This window comes from Columba livia, chromosome 13, assembly GCF_036013475.1.
Source record: "Columba livia isolate bColLiv1 breed racing homer chromosome 13, bColLiv1.pat.W.v2, whole genome shotgun sequence".
In the NCBI taxonomy this organism is placed as follows: Eukaryota; Metazoa; Chordata; class Aves; order Columbiformes; family Columbidae; genus Columba; species Columba livia.
The window spans coordinates 9,111,006-9,127,204 of NC_088614.1; the positions used below are offsets into that span (position 1 = coordinate 9,111,006).

Genomic DNA, 16,199 nt, shown 5'->3' on the forward strand with positions numbered 1-16,199 from the left:
AGTTTCAACCAAATTTGATGAAAAAAAACTATCCACAATATAAAGTTCCATGAAAATTATAGCCATTTAAAGTGAAAAGACCTGCTAACATCTGCAGAAACAGAAAGGGAGGGTTTCCAATTTGCACATGTATATTCATTGCCCAGTCGGGCAAGTTGTACCTCTTAGCCCCATCAGAAATGCCAGTTAGTAGAAAATACCACCAGTGATGCTGAGGACACCGTGTGATGACTGAGGGTCATTGTGCTTGAGGTGTTATCACAGATAGGGGGTCTTGAGTTTGTTGCAGGAAACTAATATTTGTAGGAAAGCGGCCTTCATCACTTCTACGGGTCATGAAAATACTTGTCATAGATTGTAAATCAGGCTTGAACATGAATTTCTGTTAAATTAATATAGCCCCTGAATTCAAATTCTAGCCATACTCATCTACACCCACGCTTCCTCATTTTTTTTGCAATTCTAATAAGTAAAAAATGTATTAAGACACATGTTATTGGATTATAGGGATCACTACTACTTTCAATTTCTGAACTTCATTGTGGTACAGATTTCTATTATCAAATCCATTCTCATCTCCAGCAAGCTCAATTGAAAATGTAGGCTTAATAGCTTCATCCATGTGTTGTAGAAATGAAGAGAAAAATTTCTAAAGCAGGGAAAAAATACTTATATTGAAAAAAAAAAAAAAAAGATAAATTTGAACCTTGATGAAAATCCTATTTTTCAAATCTAGTTCAATTATTTTTCCTATAAACATAGTGAAATAAAGTATAACTTGATATGTACACAATCATCTTAGCTCATGCTTCCTTCATGTATCCTTTTTTCCCCCCTCTATAATCTCCCAAGGTGGTTGGCCTGATCAAAAATCCTTTCCTACGTGGATGGGAGAATTTCTAGTAGTGGCAGTGTGCTACTACAATGACAGAAAAACGCTTTAGTATGTGCTTAACAAACAGACTGCTGCCCCATGGAAGGGCTGAGTGATGAGGACGAGCTTATAACGACCGCTACATCTTGGCTTAAAGCACAACTTAAGCTAAACAAAATCGCTAAAATAACGTGCTAGCAAAATTGTGCAATATTTTAACAGTCATTTCAATTCTTAAATAGAATTTGTATAAATATTTATTCCATGTTACTCACCTGTTCTTCAGAAATATTAAACAGATAGTAACAGGGCAAGAAAATAAGACATGGAAAAACAACAGTGCAACTAATATTTGTTGACACAAGAGCAGATGAATTGGGAGACTTTACAGTTTACTCACATCAGCATGTCCCAGATTAAAATGGGAGAAAAGACACATGCAAAGTCAATAGCATTGTCCAAGAAGGGAGTAAATGAAAGTCTGGATGTGTGTGTACAAGCCTGTACTCATTTATTTTTATGCATCTCTGTGTATTTGTGTGTCTATAAATACAATATGGAAGGCATGATTTCTGTACTTAAATCTTACATACATTCCAATAATTGGCATAACTTCATAAATGGTTTCAGAAAATGTAAATACTATAAACCAAAAATCAACACTTTGCTAATTTAATGACAGAACATTGGAAAGTAGGTTAATAAAAAAGTACAGTTGTCTGAATTTTCATCTGTCTTTGCTTAAACAATGTTTCAGTGTCAGAAAGTGATTGTTCTCTTTTTGAGTAATTCTAAGGAAAGTAGAGTGGTCAAATTAAAATGTTCTTTTCAAAAGATAAGCAAAAGGAAATTGGAGATTTTTGTAAATGTAAATTTTAGTTCAACAATGGACCATTGATTACAATGAAATAATTTGTATTTTTACATATTTGACTCTGAAAGAAAAATAGGTCAATGGAATAGAACAACGTTTACTTCAAAGGATGTATTATTAACTATGATAAAAGACATCAGCTCATCTTTAAATAAGGTAAGAGAAAAAGATATCCTCATTATACACTTCAAAGTGCAAAGATGCCAAAGTTGTTTTGTCAAGTGGATGAGGTCTTTGGCAGACAGATAGGAACAGCCTCAGGTCCACAGGCCCTGGCCCTCAGGAGAGATTTCAACCACCCCAGTCCCTGCTGAAAGGACAAAACAGCAATCCAGGAGGTTCCTGGAGTGCATTGATGATATCCTCCTCCTCCAAGTGACAGAGGAGCCAGCGAGGAAGAGATGGACCTCAAACCTGCCAACAACAATGGACTTGTTGGGAATGTGAAGGTCAAAGGCAGCCTTGGCTGCAGTGACTATGGGACGGTGGAGTTCAGGATCCCAAGGAGAGGAAGAAAAGTAAAATGCAAGCTCACTATCACCCTAGGCTTACTGAGAGCAGAATTTTGCCACTAAGGATATCCTTGAGTCCATGGGAAACGAGTTCCAGGCACATTAACGACAAGAAAATTATCAGGAGTAGTCAGCATGGATTCACCTGGTGGACACCTGTCCTGGTGGACACCAAGCTGAACATGAGCCAGTAATGTGCCCTTGCCACAAAGAAGGTTAATACTGGGCTGCATTAGGCAAAGTACTGCCAGCAGGTCGAGGAAGGTGACCCTTCCACTCTACTCAGGTCTGGTGAGACCACACCTGGAACACTGTGTCCAGTTCTGGACTCTTCAGTACAAGAGAAGTGTGGACATTCTGAAGTTCAATGAAGGGCTATAAGATGATTAAGAGACTGGAACATCTCTTGTATGAGGAAAGGCTGAGAGAGCTGAGATTGTTTAGCCTAGAGAAGAGAAAGCTCAAGATGGATCTCATGAGGCAATAGACACAAACTGAAATGTAGAATGTTCTTTGTGAACATCAGGAAATTCTTTTTTAGTGTGATGATGACTGAGCGCTGTAGCAAGTTGCCCAGAGAGGATATGGAGTTTCCCACCTTGGAGATACTGAAAAGCCCTATGGACACAGTCTTGGGCTACCTGCTCTAGGTGGTCCTGCTTGAACAGTGGGGTTAGACAAGATGACCTCCAAACATCCATTCCAACCTCAAACTATTCTGTAATTCTGGCCCAGCAACTACAAATGACTTAGTCCACTTCTGAATTTCACAAATAGGGTTGCAAACTAAGTGGTTGAGGTTAAAAAAAAGAAAGTTGCCTTTAGAGGGCAGTTAGAAAAGGGCAATGGATGTTTTGGAAAGGAGAAGGAAAACTGTTCACTGAATTAAAATACAGCTGCCATTATAAATATTAACATCCTATTTATTCCTTCACCTCACCTATGCTATTGATCTGTTACTATATATCACTCTAAAATGCAAGACAAAAAATTGAAAAGAATCATCCAAGTATAATAAAACCAAGAGCAAAACAAAACAAAAAAAGCTTAAAATGAGTTAGTAGTCATTGAAGAGATCCAGCAGTTAATCAGAAGGAAGAAAATGACTATTGTTCCCTGAGTGACAGCTATTTACTCCACCTTACAGATGAGCCATGTATAATACACTTTATCTTTCCTTCTGGAAATACTCTGCCAAGCATCTTAATATCACTTTAACAAGCCACAGCTAGTAATATTGAATTTGTCGCCAGTCCAGCCCACAAAATGCCTTTATTAAAGGCTTTCATTAATGGAAGTAACAGGGTTGACAGTATGACAGTATTTAGTTTGTAAATTGGCAGGGATAAGTTATTTTTGCTCCTAAAATGTCATTCAATTGGATATTGCTTTATATTACAGTATACACTTGTTAACAACTGACTTTGCTTAATAGGAAACCGAAGAAATAATTTGGAATGGAACGGGAAAATGACTGGATGGAGAACGTACAGAATCAGATGACAAACAGACTGCATCTGAAGCAGTATGAATCGATTCACAGCTATCAAATAAATATCCTAATTGATTTAAAGGAAGCTCTATGGTCATGCTCTCTCCACTGACTTCTATATTCTGCAGATCTCATCTTCTTGCTAGTAATATATTAACACACCACACTGCTAAGTAATGCTGGATAAGTCTGTTGCATTTGTCATCCTACTTAAAAGAGTTACTGGAAGTAGATTTGTAGGCAGAAATTTTACAAATTAAAGATACTAAGCAAACAGAAAACCTGGACCCAAATATCCTGTTTTGCTAATCTGAGATTACAGTATTAGGCCCTACATCTTGTTGAGTTTAAAATACGGCTCTACTAAGAATGCAAAGACCAAGGTTTTCTCAAAAGCACACATTCAATAAGAAAAACAAGACAAATAAAAGCCAAGGTGGATAACAAAAAACTTTCCATTAGTCAACTCAGGATATAGAATCATCTCAGAAGATTGTAAAGATGAAAATTAACAAAAAATCAGTACAGTTTCATGAAAACCACAGAGAACCAAGTTAGGGAATGGCAGTTTAATAACTATTATTCTTTATCCCTAGAAGGAGCTTCCTGGCTGGTGCTGTGCATGGTGCTCCCTATTCACAGTGTGCTCAGTAAGACCAGGTACAGAACCACACCCTACATGTGATTCTTGAAACATCAGCCTGGGGGTTATCTGGGTCGAGGAAGCTGGAAAAGGCCTGGAGTTTGGGGGAGATTCTTTGGGTTTGTCTTTGAAGAGATGACTATAATTAATCATTAAAAGTAAAACAAAACAAAAAAGGCACATTATGGAAAGGTTTCTAACACTGGGCATCATTAGATGAAATAGCTGTTGCATCTAAAAATAATCTAAACATTTTCCTTCAACTTGAGTCTAAAATTCAATTAGTGTGCCAATGAAAAATTAGTTGCCAGGAGTTTACTTCATCTTAGTTACTTTACAAAGGCAATTTACTGGCAGGGACTGACTTTTTTGCCCTCTGCCTTCATCTGCAACACAGTTTAAGATACGAACTTTTGAGATCAAAGTTAGCACAAACAATGTGACAGTTAAACTGTAATGTACTCTGCTGAACACCTTCAGAGCATAAAATCTCTCTGTTTGGTGCTCTCCTTAAGGTCATTAGCATGATTTATTATGAAGCAGGAAATTAGGTACTGGATATTTCAATATTGGGTAGAAAATTTAATTCCATTGTTGCCATAGAACAATCTTTATCTCCAACAAACTTGTAACCATAGTAACTAGGTTAGAAAGTATTCCTCAAATGTTTAAAAATTCTTTTATTCTTATTAATGACACCAAACATTGAGAAATAATGGTAAATTCTTATTATTTTCCAGTTTTCCAAGGCATCTGCTGCTCAGGGGTAATTCTTTTGAAAGATCTTAAGTAAACAGGGGTATTTTAACAAGGCCTTCCACTAAAATTCTGTTAGCTTAAAGAGAACAAATGTAGTCTGTTGGAATTGTTTATGTGACTTTTTTTTTTTTTTTTTTTTTTTTAAAAAAAAAAAGGAAGTTTGAAGAGAGACCTTTCAGAAAGAGAGATAAATTTGAAGAGCTGTTTTCCCTTAATGGTTTGTTAGGACATCAAATACATATTCTTTAATGAAAATTAATATGCTGTAGTTTAATAATTCACGTACTTGCATTGAAAGCTCTTTAATTTAATGGACTGCTGTTCATTTCATTACTTTCATTGCTGAGGTAGGTTGGTATTTTTCCATGAAGGTCAGCAGTGTGCCATTCCTTCACGCAAGCCACAAATTTGATCAGATGTTAAACTCTGACATCTCCAATGATCCATTTGGGTCCAGCTCAGCAGGGTATTACACATTTTCAAGAACACTAGAATAGCAGGAAACCTCTCGGTGTCGGTTCTTTCAGGATCTGAAGCAGCTGTATTATGCAACTGTGATTGTATATTTATCAAACTTTGTATTCCCTTCTCAGTACTTTTGTTGGAAATTAATTCCTTTTCTCTGGGGACTAGAAACTTTTCTTCTAATCTTATACCAAAACGTATTAATTATTACACCAAGGTATTCCTTTCACTTAAATAACTACACTCACTCTAGATTTACAGAAAACACAGTGCTAGGCTGAACAAATTGAGCTCATATGTTCTTCTGCTCAGTCTCACTGTGTCAGTACCATAACTTGATTTTTCTCTAATCACAACCTTTTTTCTTGCTGGATTAGAAAGAGCTTTATTTATTAAGGCTGTCTTTATTGCCCAAGTGCTATTCATCAACAACACCCTTTTTTTCTCCCCTTTTCTGTGCATCTTTCTACCGCTCTTTTTTTGCTGCTTGTTTATATATCTTCATCTGTGGATGTCTTTTCCTGTATACAATGATAGAAATACTCTAGCAATCGGTATTCCTTGTACCTGAGTAATTCCATCCACTCTCTGAAAAAGGTCCTCACCTTACAATGCTTCCCAGGAGCCAAACATTCCAACATGTTCCTCATGGCACCACTTTTCCAGCTGTCACCAAAATATTCTTGCCTCCTGGACAAGCCAGAATTCTTGCTGATGACCACCTCCTCTTTTCTGAGCATACTTTTTGGAACAACCTGATCATCACATCTGATGTGGTGACGATTCGAAAACAACCAAATGAATATTAAAAATAAAAAAATCCAGTGATTTTTTTCCTGTAGACCTCAGACCCACTTCTATTTCCATAGTAAGAAATGTATTATTTTGCTTCTGCACCACTTTTACTAACTAACATAAAGATTCAAACCAACAACTGAGAGTCAGACCTTTACCAAATGAGAAGCTGATAAGGAGTCACACAGATCTTTCTCTTTCAGGTATATCTCCTTTGTTCTGCACATCATTCTATTTTCTGGTAGCGTACACCATTATCTTCCAGACTTGGATGCCCATCCTAGCTAGGTACATTCCCTCCTCCACTTCTTTAGACTCTGTCTCTCCTCCTCTCATTTTCTGCCTAATTTTCCAGTAGAACAAATGCATTTCTTAATTCAGCTTTCATTCCACTGTTTCTTGCTACTTTACTGTCTTTCAAATGTCCTCCTCTAATCCACAATACTTCTCTCTAGGTTCTCTTCACAGGTCAGTGGATCATGATCATATCTCTTGACAGTTCTATCATCTTCTTTTCAAACTTTTGCCTGAAGTTTGGCATTTTTTCAAGCTGCATCTTTAGTACTTAACACTTCTGTGAAGCATATAATTTATCATACATAAATAGCCTCAATCAGATAGCCACTCAAAAATAATAAGCTTCCAGCAGCTTTTCCACCCAGTTATCTTCTGTTTCCTCCTCTCTTCAGGTTTTTTTTCTATTGCTACATTAAACAGACAAGTTGTGTTTTCTCTTTGACTTAAATTCACAGCTCAGAGGAGGAAAAATAAAAATCACCTCTGCAGAGATCTTAAAGATTTCTATCCTCTTTTCTAGCTTGCACCACTTCTACTCTTGAGCTTTTGTTTTGGTGAGTCCTGCCATCTAATTGTCATTTGGCAGCTAAAGGTCTATCAGCCCAGATCAGAGGCAGAGAGTATATAGAGAGTATGTGATGCAAAATATCTGAACAAACACTCCCTCCTTCCAAATGGACTAAACAGCCAAGTAACAAAGGAAAAAATTCTCCTACTGGCAAAAAATGAGGTTTTGTTTTTTCGTCATTAAGCAGCTTCCTACAAAGTCTCTCATGTAATTCTGTCTTCTCGTCTTCACTGAGCATAGAATGTCCTGCCAATCTTTACCAGGCCATTCATGGCATCCAGATCTTATGTGTCAACAATTAAAATACTCATTCTTATGAGGGACAATTCATTTAAATTAAAGAATAGAATAACAAATTCATCATATATCCATCAATAAAATCAATAGAAATCATTTCAGCCTATATTAAAACATTCTCACTTTGCAGATTTCCTTCTCTCCTAGTGCCTGGAAAAGCTGGAACTTGTTGGCCATCTCCAAAATTACCTTCCTGCACTTTGATCTCTGCATTAGTGTAAGGATCAAAATTCAAAAAGTACCATCGTGTGATTCACCACCACAGTCAAAGTGTGTCTAGAGGTTGTCAAATAGATGCATGGAGCCACCTCTCTTAGGTTAGTCTTAGAAAACATTTCCATAGTGTAGTGGTGAATAACCTATCACTATAATTACAAGATAACTCTGCATCCCACTGGTTTGTACTTCATTTGACAGGATGTGGACAAATAAACTGGAAAAGTAACATATGGAGAGAGACAAAAAATTGAAGATCACAACCCTGTGCTGTATCAGCAATATATAAAAAACCACATCAATAACAGTCAACAGTTGTAGCCTGGGCCATCTGGTCATAAAGGCCCATATTATCAAGATTGTATTAAAATATCTTCATCTCACTGTTTTCCCTCAGGAATGAAGGACAGATATCAGAGATACCCTAACGAAAAGTATGAAAATGGCAAGTCAATAATCTAATTCCTAAATGGGTATGCCGGAAAGCCAGTAACAGCACAGAGAACAGCCTCTACACATGTACTTCCTTGTTAAGCTAAAAACTAATTTGAATTTTTGTAATTAATTAAAACACTTTTTTCACTTGTCCAGTGCAATATCTTCTTTCTGAATTATATTAACAAGCCTTAATGAATAAAGTCCTCTAAAATCCCCATGTTTTTTCTTTCCTAATTGTAAAATAAAATGTAATTAATTGTTCTCCCCCTGCTCTATTTTTATACATCTGCCCTGCTCCCAACTAAGTGCTAATAAGCAGTTCAGCTGGTGGCGGCTGCTGCAATCACTTCCAAACAACCTTGTGCATTTCCAGGCAGCATAGCAGGGGTTAGAAAGCAAGAGGCAGGACAGACGAACAAACTACACTGGTAATTTGCTTTCTTCTTCCTTCTCATTTTGAAAATTCTATAGCATGCAGATTATCCATGCTTCTGTATGCTTTCTCTCTTCCCCAAAACACTATATAAACCAGAGTTACTAAATACATATGCAATATCCCTTCACAGTGATTACAACAGACCAGACATGGCAAAGTTCAAGTTCAAGAGAAATTCATACACCCCAGAAGCCGTAATTCATCACTCCATATAAAGCCCTGTTGAGACTTCTGAAGATAAACCCCTAAATACTGTGGAAGAGGAAATACTTTTGTTTCTCATGCCTCCTAGAACTGGGCAACTAAATGAATTTTTCAAACTAATGAAGCTACATATGGTTCACAATAAACATTTAAAGTTAAACGAGGCAGATGATCAACTTTTTCTATAGTTTGCAAAGGATCTGAAACAAGCGCATGAATTGGGTATGTAAGGCTTCCTAGATTAGTAGAGACTATTCTGCTTCTGGTTTATCCAATGAAGATCTGTACATGTCAAAAATACCTAAAAGAATTAATTTATTTTCAGCATTGACTCCTACCAAATTTTTACTCAGGGAACAACAGACTCTCTTCCATAGCATCAGTATGTTTGAGGCTCCAAACCTTATTATTCATGCTTCATTAAGCATTCAGTTGTAAATTACTGCAGTTGACCTAGAATACTTTGTTTACATTTTTAAAATATCTCTAAAATTTTTGTCTCACTTGATACATATACACTCTATGTTGCAATAGACTATAACTAAATTACTCATGTCTAGATACCTAAAATAGAAATATACTGGAAAACAAAAAAAAAAACCCTGATGACAGCTCAAAGTATTTCAAGGTGCTGATCATTTGCAGTTGCTATAATTTAAACATTAGTTGAGAACAGGTATATCTTAGGACCTTTGAAAAACAGGCTGCCAGTTGCTTTTACACTTCTGTGTTTGTACATCATCTAACGCACTTGTGATCCCTGACTAGCATGTCAGGAACAAAAACAAAGCAAGATGACAAGATGGTAGGAAAATATTTAAGTAGAAATAGGACCTGATTCATCTCATTTTGCTTAAGGAACTTCAGTTACCAGGACTGGCATCCTAAACTCTCAATAAAGATATTTGATGAAGGCACTTGTAGAGAGCAACTCCGACTACCTGAGATCCAAAAGTTCAATGTTCACAAGCAGTGGGGGTGGAAAGGAGCAGGGAGAAATAAATCAACGAAAAAGAAAGGCTATAGATCTGCTTATAAGTAGCCTTTGTAATTCTCTCACTGCTTTAAAGTTGCACAACATGAGTCTTAAAAATTAACTATTTACCACTAACACATTAACCAACAATATTTACTTTAGTTATTGTTCATTAATTCCCAAACACTGAAATGTGAAGGGAAAATTTCAGAAATGGCTTTAGAAACTTTAGGACACATTAAAAAAATATTTCAGAAAGACAGAAAAACTTAAGAAATTTATGAGAACAGTATAAATTATTGACAGGGAAAGGGAAGAAAATTAAAGCTCCACAGATTATTCTCTCTTTTTACTGATAGGAAAATAAACTTTCCTAATTATTAAAATAACCGACTAGGTGCCAGCTGGTTAAATTACACATCGATCGAAGAGTAAAATTCTGCCCTTAAGCTGTGCATTTAGCTGCACCAATGATATTGGTGGGAATTAGGAATAGACTCCACAGCTCTACAGGCCATCATGTCATTAACACCTACTGAAGTCAGAGCAATATATAGGGGGGGTCCCTGTTTGAAAACTGCCAAAAAGCAAATTATGTTCATGTAATTACAATTTCTGATGCTTAACTGGCCATTTGAACAACTATTGATATTTTAGTTTTAATGATTTTGTATATACAAGCTGTATATCTAGCTGAAGTTCTAGAAAACTGGCTGTTCTATCTGGTTGTCCGCAGATGTGAGAAGAAATTTCCACTTCTTTGTCAGACCTTTGCAAACAACAAAAAATAAAACTGAAAAAATCTGCAGAGGGTTATTTTGTCTTTGGACACTAGAAATTAACTAAGCAATTAACTAAGTCTGCCATGCATTTTCATCTGTCTACACAACGTAAACAGAAAAGATTGTAGATAATTGCCTCTGTTCAGTTTTATGTTTCTTAATTTTTTCTGGGATATTAATGCCAACATGATAGCCATTACAAAATTTTAAAAGAAATAGATCCATTAATATCAAAATCGAAACCAGTTCTTCCTTGACTTACCTTGCCAACAGATCTGGGGAATGGTGGTCTTTGATTTTCAGGAATTAATATCGGAGTTGCCAAAATAGCCCTTTTTTGTCTTGGAATTCCAAGGTTGCCTTCTATCTTAAAGATTTCCTAAAAAAAAATAAAAAGAACAAAGACTTTCAAAATAATATTCAGTTATTTCCATTCTCTGCATCTTTAGGCAAAATTAACACGAACTACCAGATTCTAAGTTTTGTATTATATGTTTTCCAGCAATTAGTGATAACATATCAAACTATTTATTTAAATCTGTCAGGTTATTGCACTTATTACAGTGACAGTAGACAAGCCATATTCATTTTTGTATTCCTGTAGACTAGTTCACTTGCAGGTGAATTTGCTGAGACTGTTCCCACCTAACGAACTGTCAATAAACACCAGAACTTTGCTACTTAAGAATAAAAATAGACACCAAAACCCAGGTGTAAGTTAGAATATCAGCTAGGAGGATTTTTCAGGGTTGTGCAGGGTGTTTTTTATGTGGTGTCTGGTTTTTGGTTGTGGGTTTTCTTTGTGTGGTGTTTGTTTTGGGTTTTGTTTTGTGTTTTCCTTGGGTGAAACTTCATGTTACTGTAACAGAAAGAACAAAAGTAGAAGCCATTAATATACAATCCTTCCTTTTTCTGCTGCATTTTCTGGAGTATTAGTTCTCACTGAGTGTCAGGGAATTCAGCATTTTATGAGGTGCAGCAAACTCTTTGCAGTGACCTCTGGCCTCTAGAAACCTCTGTCCATCACACCTTTGCCTTCTGTGTTCTTCTCCTGTCTGGTCCTCTCAGTGCTCTCTCTGCATGAGCCACAGGTTCCCAGAGACCATCCTCTCCCTTTTGCTTCCACCTACAGTCTCTGAAAGTCTTTTCTCCCATCACTGTTACAACCCAGGTCAAAAATAGCTTTCCCCATCTCCCAGAGTCCTCCTTGTGATCAGGCCCCTTTTTGGAAAAAAAATAAACAACAAAAACTGACACAAATTGGTACTGTTTGTACTGTGCTGGGAACTGTGAAAGTGAAAAAGATTTAGATCACTACTATTCATTCAGGTTGTCGTGACAGTTTTACAAAAGAAATTGTACATTGAACTAAATGTCTAATTTCAATAAGGTAGTTTCATCCTACAGGTAACACTTTGCTCTCTTAATACAGAAACTCAAACACCTAAGTTTCTCAGTCAGTTCTGCAATCCGTGTTGTTGTTGTTTTAATAGCTGCAGCTTTATTACATAAGGAGGGCCATCCTTAGGCTATATTTTTATAAAACTGCACAGCTGCGTCTTTCAATTCCTCTTCCAAAAGAATTTTCCTTAATAATAATCAATGAGAAAATTCAAGGTAGAAAACATTTGAAGTATCAAATAACAAGGAAAGAGCTGAATTGTGTCCAAACGCAAATACGCAGAGCAGTGAGCTTTCAAAATCCCACTCTAAACACAGCAGTTTGGCTGGCATGTGTCTGTGACATTTCTAAGGACAGTAAAAGTGACTACTAGTCACATCAGTTCTTTAGCTCAGCAGTAGCAGTGGCTCAACTGATCACAATTTTCACCCGTGTCAACTCCTGCCTTTGTGATTTCCCTTCACCTTATGAAAATGTACGGCAGAACTCCGAGATGCACGCGCTTTGGAAATGTGCCGGACATTTATTCAGATTTACATCTCTTTTTAACCTAGAGTGGTTTGGGTTGGGAAAGACCTTTAAATGTCATCTAGTCCACTGCCCCTGCAATAAGCAGGGACAACTTCAACTAGATCAGTCTGCTCAGAGCCTCATCCAACCTGACCTTGAATGTTTTACATTTCTTTCAATACCAGTTTGAGGAGTAAAAGGTATTTTCAGACTATTCGGTATCTAGAACTCCCAATTTGGGTAGTCATAGATACATGACCAACTAATTCATCACTTTCTCCTGACAGGTTACCCTTACACTTTCCCAGAAGGTCCAGCAATGAAAGAAAAGGCCAAAATATATTCAGTGAGTGAACACTGCAGTCATTAATACAAAGGAGCAAAGCTCTAAAGGAAAGCAGCAGGGTGGCAGGACCTTAAGGCCTTCAAATCCAGATTTCCCAGCAGGTCTTTGGAACAAAAAAAAAAGGGAAGACAGTATTGTTTGGGTGTTTTTGTTTCTAAGCACAACTAGTCCGTTGCATGGAGAAGATTCTGCAGATTGGGTAGAGAAATGTAAGCCCTTCTCTGAGTATGTTTCACACTGCTTCTTGATCAAATCTCACTGCTAGTTTTTAAATAGTGATTTCTTCATGATGATTTCTCTCTTTCTCATCATCCCCTGGTGTCTAACGGGAACACAACAGATTATATGAGTAGCCAAAGCATCACTGGTAAACAGAAAGGAAGAAAAAATCAAGAGTACTTCACCAACACGTTTAATAATTCAGTTCTGTTTGTGGTTATCATAATGATTTCCCCATTTGTAAAGAACAGAGAAAAAGAAAGAACATTTTGCTTAATGCCGAGCAGCTGCAACTGATTGTTTGATCCTCAATCGGTATAAGACAGAAGCCAAGGAATCTGAAATTGTATGTGCACTTAGCACCTGATTCAACAGTCAAACCACTGAAAAGATTCTCACTCATGGGTGAATATATTGCGTATATAATAATTTTTACTGAATTCATCTGTCTAATTCTTGAAGAAACAACTTACAAGGGATATGAAACTACTCTAGACAGAGTTAGTAAATTTCCCCCAGATTTTCTTACAATATCAGGCTAGCACTATAACAGGAGTCTTTTGTCCCTTGACACAAGTGAAACCCACAAATGAGTTTTCTGCCATCTTTGCTGGAACCAGCTGATCAAAGACTACAGTACCTGCCATGTCTTTGTAGCAGCCTTGATTCCAGACAAGTATTTGAGTGCCAGAAGTCTGGAGAGCTTAAAATGACATGTTTTTCCAATTTTATTTTTTAAATCAAAATAGTAAGACAGAAAACATACCAGGTTCTTCATTTTTGCTATTTATCACAATATCATATCTGCAATCACTATCTTTCAGCTGCTGTTTTCACGGACAGCAGACTATCTGATCAGAATCCAACTATCATTTCACTGCCTACCACAACCAGCTTTTACATTCTGTATTTTAATTTATTAAATTCCATTTCAAGACATGGAATCAATACAGCAATAGCTCAGCACCCAATATGCTGATTCACTGGCAACAAAGTGTGATTCCCTATTCACATTCAGCAAGCAAACAGCCTCCTCATTTTTCCAGCATTTAGTTTAGTTCTTTATCGGAAGATGCCAGTCTGCCCAAACTATGATGCTTCACAAGTTGCAGTTTCCCTAGATCCCTTGAGAACTTTCCACTCTTTTTTGGGTTTCTTTCTTTTTACCAGTGGTTCTTGGGAGCATTGCAGTACTTGAATATTTGAATGAATGGCCAGGTCACTATCCAGCAGCAGGCACCACTACTCTTGGCAAAGAAAATTTCATTAGAACTCATCATGAGAATAAGGTGGCTGAATATTGATATCGATTTATCACAATAAGGGTTGGAATCATCATTGGAGTGGCAAACTGTAATCCACTATGGTGACCAGAAAAGTGATTGACTTTCTTGACATTCACTTGTTTTTATACACTAAGCTCAATGGTACAAAATGGAGTCAGGCCCAAATACAAAAAAAATAAACAAAATTAATCGGATGCTTGTTGCAAGCAAAATTCCTCTGAAATAGCAAATGGGACGTGGTATTCAGTGGTATGTCAGTCTTCCTACAAAATAACATCATTACATGAGACTGAAAAATTAAAACTGCATGCAGATCAACTTCAGAAGAATAATTTTTATATAATTCTCAGCTGAAATTTCACAATTGTGATGTAATACTCAGTTGCTTTATGTACATTATGTCTATCGTCAAAATATTGTTTTTAACAGCAGCATTAATAATGAATGATTTCTAAAACGTGGCAAAACAGAAACATACTTTCTCATGTTGTTAATAATATGAAAACTTAAGAAATGTGCTGGAATTTGTAAGTTAAAGAACAACTGTTTAAACAAACAATTAACTCAATTAATTAAGCTGAGAATTGTGAAGGTCAATGGCATACGCACAAACATCTGCTCAAAACTAGTCTGTCCTCAATGCCTGTTAATGCCACCCTAAAAATCACACTGTACACCTTCGAAGAACAAACCCAGCTAAAGTCTGGCACGCTAAAGAGAATCAGGTACATCAGAGCACATGAGCCTCCAGGCTGGTGAAGCATGGTCAGGTACAACCATCCGGGTAATTGCTGGTGGAACCTGATTAAATTACATTGGGTGTTTCTACCATTATAATTGCTACATCAACAGAGAGGCAGCTCACCGATATACCCATTAACGTCATAGGCACTTGGTAATCTCAGCCTAGAGCTTTGCTACTGTGCCGTTCAGCCAGCTGTGCTAGATGTATTTTTAATGATGGAGGTTTCTTTTATCTTTAGAGGAGTCAAGATCATATTAGGAAAAATTTTATTCTTGTTCAAATCATTCAGTCATGTGTAAATCATAACTATTTTAATGCTAATTTATTCTAAAGTATCTTTGTAATGCGTATGTGGCAAAATGTCAACTATCGTGGAGATGAATCTGAACTTTTGCTTTGTGAAATGATACGTTCCATTATTGCCCTGAACCTATGCAGTATCTTTTGTGATGGAAAAGTCCCATTTCTATTCAAGTACAAGTTTCATTTCTCTTCACACCTGCCTTACTCTGCGACAGGGAAAAGTTTTTCCAAGATTATAATGGACTAAATGCCGTTAACTTTCCTTTTGTACACATTAACCATGGGAGTTACCTGTTCTGAGAATAATACAGAAATGAAAACCAAGTGCCTTTTCTTTTCTTAAATTAACACTTCAGACTTTTCTTGCCATCATTTTGTGAGTGTTATTTTCAGTTTGAACCATATGTGAATGGTTCTTTTTCAGGAAATCTCATGTTGGTTCCACACTGCTCATTAAATATAATGAGATATCCCTTATACACAAACAACCAAACATGCGCTGACTGACTGCATCTGTCAAACACCATTGCAAATATAGGCTTAAGGAAAAAGACAGTGCCTAACCTTATGCCTCTGTCTTCACCAGGATACACTAACAACACATCACTTATCACCATTAAAAATACCCTTATCCCCATTTCTACTGTGCTTACACTGGCTGCAAAGCAAACAAAACCAGGGTTCTACAGCATGCCAGAAAAAATTCAAAATTGTTAAAGATGTCCCCAAACCTTCAGCACCTTAAATATAAATGTAGTAT

The 16,199-nt window shown here is 36.7% G+C and overlaps 1 protein-coding gene across 7 annotated transcripts in view; it reads right to left on the minus strand.

Annotated features, from left to right (window-relative positions):
• The window catches only part of CDH13 (cadherin 13), a 460,421-nt gene that overhangs the window by 257,627 nt on the left and 186,595 nt on the right, over positions 1–16,199 (minus strand). For all 7 annotated transcript variants that reach the window (XM_065028885.1, XM_005504744.3, XM_065028884.1 and 4 more), the window contains one exon: positions 10,891–11,007. In XM_065028885.1, the coding sequence (XP_064884957.1) occupies positions 10,891–11,007 (117 nt within the window). The remainder of the gene's footprint in view (positions 1–10,890; positions 11,008–16,199) is intronic.